Source organism: Mytilus edulis, chromosome 1, assembly GCF_963676685.1.
Source record: "Mytilus edulis chromosome 1, xbMytEdul2.2, whole genome shotgun sequence".
Lineage (NCBI taxonomy): Eukaryota > Metazoa > Mollusca > Bivalvia > Mytilida > Mytilidae > Mytilus > Mytilus edulis.
Window position 1 is genome coordinate 45,123,394 of NC_092344.1, and position 5,512 is coordinate 45,128,905.

General features: G+C 30.4%; 1 protein-coding gene across 1 annotated transcript; it reads left to right on the forward strand.

The window, feature by feature from the left end:
* The first annotated feature begins 346 nt into the window (after positions 1-346).
* Positions 347-5,303, forward strand: LOC139518306 (uncharacterized). Its single transcript, XM_071309909.1, has 3 exons — positions 347-648; positions 3,916-4,073; positions 5,186-5,303. The coding sequence occupies exons 1-3, from the start codon at positions 562-564 to the stop codon at positions 5,301-5,303; spliced, it is 363 nt and encodes a 120-aa protein (XP_071166010.1). The 5' UTR covers positions 347-561.
* Positions 5,304-5,512: the final 209 nt, after the last annotated feature.

The window sequence follows — 5,512 nt, forward strand, 5'->3', positions numbered from 1 at the left end:
CAATACGAGATCATATGATTTTACCAAAAAATCCCGTGACACATCAAAATATTGACAATCAACAACTATAAAGCTGTTTGAAAAAAAAATTTAAATGTTATAGTGTCATAATACAGATATTTTAAGAGTTTTCTTTCATCATATAAAAAACTGAAATAAACAAACATAACGCTGCAAGAAACCACTTTTACATTTAGAGATAAGAAGCATTTAAATAGCTAATAGTGAAAGAAACTTTTTCGACAATAATAAACAAGGAAAACGTTAATCTATTTCGAAGGTCGTCCTATTCGTTGTATTTGAATATTACATATTAATTTTTCACAAAACATATGGAACTACTGTATTCCATATTGTCTTACGCATGTACTCTATTTGCAATCTCGATAGTGAAATGGTGCAACCTGTTTACAAGGAATCTGACATCACTGTTGCTAACTTCAATAAGCTTATCGTTGTTAAATGATAATTCTCGCTGTATTGTGCTGACAATTTATCATATGTCATTATGTTTTCTTAAGTAGAAAAAGCATTTGAATAAGAGATACAAATTTGGACGAGATGAAGTTAGACATAAATTACATTTTTATTCCCTTGATATTTGTATGGACATTGTCGTTCTGTTGTGCAACTGAGGAAACTGACCAGGTAAATCATACTATTTATCTTTATAATTTGTTTGTTTCATTTTCATTCCCGTAGCTATAGGAGTGAATGTTCCCTAACAAATGCATTTTTAAAAGGAAAATTGTTATAAGCACAGAATTTTTTATTCATTTTCATATTTCCCTAAGGGTGACAGCAGAGTTGAAATAAAGTCACTTTAGACTTTTTCCGACCCGAAGCATACCCCTTGTCAAATTCTTACCGTGACCGTACTTGTGCATTCCAACTTTGGGATAAAAAAATTGGACGTTACATTAGATGCCGCGTATATGGACGTCCATGGTCTAACATCTGTATACAGTGTCATTTTCAGTGTCCAGTAGTGACCTGTTGCCATACAAAATTTCTGTTCGTATCAAATGTTTCCCTCATTTACGTCTCGTACTACCTCTTTTACATGTTCTACCTATTGTGAGCGTTGTTGTTCGCTATGAAGAATCCGTATATCGTCAGATTATCGGACTTCCAATGGGGTCTAATTGTGCACCACTTATTGCGGACCTCTTCTGTATTTTTATGAATTACAAGTTATGACTAAAATCAGTAAAGACCCGTCGAAACAACATCTGATTCAAAAATTTAATAACACGTTTAGATATTTTGATTATATATTGGCTCTCAATAATGTCGACTTCAGTAAGTACATTAAAGAGATATATCCTGCTGAACAGACTTTAAACAAAGCTAATACTAACAATGAACACTGCCCTTTCCTGGATCTGATATCTATATCTTTAACGAGAAGCATAATACCAAAATTTATGATAAAAGATAAAACATTGTTTAGATGGTTGCGATCCCTTGTCACCATCTTATGGTGTTTATTTATCTCAACTTGTTCGATTCGCTCGTGTATGTAACAACGTATTTCAACGAAAGAAATCTTTGTATAATTAAAAAATTATCATACCAGGGTTTTCAATATCACTAGCTAGTCAAAACATTTACTAAATTTTATCATGGGTACAAGGACATCATTCTTAAACATATACCAAAATGCAGACACCCTATACGTTCAGGTATTTCACATCCAATATTATATGGTAATATTCTTTACAAAACACAAAAATGTCGGCATTCACCTCAAAAGCTAATATAACCTTTAAACAGACTTATTCGGAAAGGATGTAGTTACGATACTGTTGTCAAGTCATTAATAATTTTATATATTGGTATTGCCTTTGATTTACTCCTGGGGTATTTGCATCATAAATAAACACGTTTACTCTCAAACCAGTTGTTGGCATGATACGGGTAATGTTCTTCTCTGCTAGTAGTCCTTTGTTCATCTGTGTATTATTGTCATTTTGTTTGCTTTTCTTTGTTACCTTTTCTGACATTGGACTCGGACTTCTTTTGAACTGAGTGTTACTGGTCTTATTGATATGTGTTTCTTTATTCTACATTTTTGCGCCTGTGCCAAATATATATAGTTCATTAATATGGTTTGGAGTTAAGTGTGAAGTCCATTGTCACTGAACTAGTACACAATTTTATTTAGGGCCAGCTATATGTAAAGACCACCTCTAGGTGCGAAATTTTCTTGCTGCGTTGAAGACTCATTGGTGGCCTTCAACTGTTGTCTGTTCTTTGGTCTAGTTGTTGTCTCTTTGATATATTCAAAGAAAACATTTTCATTATTTATATCAATGCAATTAATTTATTCTTTTAACAATATTGAATCGTTCAATATGAACAATAGCAACATGAATACTTTAAAATAATGTGTCATTGTAGGTACTACCATGTTCTTTAGAAAAGTCTTCTTGGTTTTTCATTTTTTGTTTTCCCATAAACAAGGCAGTTGCATTGGTTATATCGTGTGAATTGTTTCATATATTGTCATGTCAGACGTTTTTTTAAGCGCTTGTCCATATTTTTACAGTAATTTTAATTGACTTTACTTTATATTTACCTTAAATAATATACAACGTATTTATACTCAAAATCAACTAACCAATTGATGATTAAATAATACTAAAATAGAAAAACTGGCAAAAAAATTATTAATCTGCATATAAGATTGATAGATCATCATTACTTGCAACAATCAACATTGACCGCCTCCCCAAATAACAAAAAAAAAAAAACAACCAAAAAACAATTGCTTCGTGATTTAAATTTTACGCTAACGAAAAAATTCCCGCAATGTGTTCATTAAATTGTACAATTCACATCAAATTACAATGTTAAGACTTTTAGCAAATACACCTAATTTCATAACTTGTGAACGTTTGATATATATTTTTTTATTATTCATGAATGAAGGTTTTATGCCTAACCTAAAACTGATGAAATTAATGATAGATATCATCTCGTTCAAGGATAAGTTACGATAAAATGTACTTATTTTTAAATGTTTTACTTTAGTGTTATAATGCGTTATTATCAGAACTTATCATATCTGTTAGATCTTTGAAGATTTCGCGGATTTCAAATTATTTCTAATAAGAATTATCAAAAACTAATTATTGCACTGATTCCGTTATATTCCAGTTATCTATAAACCTAATTCGATACCGTTTATAACACCTACATCTGTAATTCAAAAAAGATTTCGGTTAAACTCGATTTTTTATATTTTCATTTTTTATAATTTGCTTATTCATAAGCACTTCTGAACATGAAGAACAATTACATTCAATTCAATTTGTTAATACAAAATAATAGAAGATGTTCATGTAGACATACATCATGTGTACATGTGTTACGTTGTACCTCATATACTACTGTTGCTGTTATGAGAATTACAGAATACTACATGAAAAACAAGATTTCGAAACTCGGAAGGATAAGGAAAGTTAATCTAACGTTTCACAACTGGTTTCATACAATTTTACAGAAAGAGAATTTATAAATGAAAAGATTAAACATTTGTTTTTCTTTTGACTTCATCCTTTTGATTTTGAAATATCTCTTAACCCACACTTACAATATCTAAATTAGATTTCAAATATAGAGAATATACAACTTTATTTGAAAATCACTAATCACTTTAATGAATCCCTCATGCACAATACAGCACACTTTATATATAGACTTTTCAAAAATGGCATACAATTATTATAGAATTCTGGATAACTTTTCTCGTGTACCCCGTAGATTAACAACATATTGAAAGATAATCAACGTTTTATTCCTTAATTCACGTTATCCCGACATACATAGACAATTCACTGTTGTATTGTTAAAGATTCCATGAAAAGAATGGGCTAAACAATAAAAACAAATTGCAATTTATTTCTTCAGATCTTCATCATCACCAGATTGGATATTATTACAGATGTTCGATATAGGTTTTCGGAAACAATATATACTCTGACAGTGTTTAATCCTAGCCATGACAACGAGACCTACATTGTTGATATACCGTTTCCAAAAGAGGCTTTTATTTCAAACTTTACACTGTAAGTACGTGTATACCTATTACGCACTACAAGCTATACAATGTAAGTACGTGTATACCTATTACGCACTACAAGCTATACAATGTAAGAAACTGCATATACAAAACATAACGCAATTTATTTTCTTAAGCTCATTTTCGATTCAACAAAATGAAACATTATGCAATTATTCGCTAAAAGATAATATATCAGGAAATCAAACTTTTGTTTATCTTCTATATAAAACACATGGTGGTGGCACACAAACCCAGTTGTACCTTATTATAAACGTAAGTTATCTGAATAATTCTCAATCTAAACAAATTTAATATAATTTAAAGTTAAAACAATCATGTGAGACATTTTAAAGACGTCGTTTTTACAAAATAAAACTATTACGTTTTGATTGAACTGGCAAACAAAAACACATTTGAACTCAGTAACATATCAAGATTCTTTCCAACAGCACCACGAACACGGTGGGATATGTATACATTTGGGTTAAGATCAATCGATTATTGTTGTTTAAGTAGTCTTTGCCATAAGGTAGTAAACTTATTTCCCCATCCCTACATTATGGCCCGCCAAGTAAACTAACATTGGAATATCTTGATGTGTCCCGTAGTTGTCTAAATAACTGCAAATGTTTTTTTGCGGTAATTCATGACAATAGTTGGTAGATGTCCTTGTCTGATAATATAGTTTATTAAGTCTTTATACACTTATAACAAATTTATTTATAAGAAATCAGTTTTGTTTTCGTCAGTGAAGAGATATTGATATAGTTAATATCTTTTAAAAAAACAACCTACTAGCTGTTAATACTAACTCTTAATTTTATACTCCTTTGAGGAATGAAGAACTGTTGGTCACTTTAACAGTAGTTCAAGCGTTGTTTGGTTATATTACTTTTGATTTGTCATGAGCGTGTTTAAAATTGTTTCATGAATCAACGCAACACGTTCTTTCTGTTCCATAATGTTCGATTAATTTAATCTTTAATTTTAAAGAATGATATCAAGATTATTGTTTTATATTGACCGTTGAAGAGTTGTTTTAAAACACAAAAGAAATATCTTCCTTAAGGTTAACAAGTATCCCTATCTAATAATCTTATAGTTTGTTTCTTGTAGAGAAGTTGGTGACGAGATATTACTAAGTAGTATTATAGGAAAAGACAGTAAGGATATTGGTACAATTTCCTGGAACACATCAGAAAGCGAGGAACTCACGGACAGCATGTCAGAGTAAGTGATTGAAGACATCAACAGCAGTTTTATACAATGTAATGTCGAACTATGAGCTACAGTTTAAGACACACATAATACAATTGTGTACACATTTGTCCTCTAAACATTCTATTACCACTTTCACAAATTATTGTATGAATTACGACTTCATTTTAGACTTCATTTAAAAAATGAAATGAACAAGAAAAACCCCGATTCGAAACTATATAA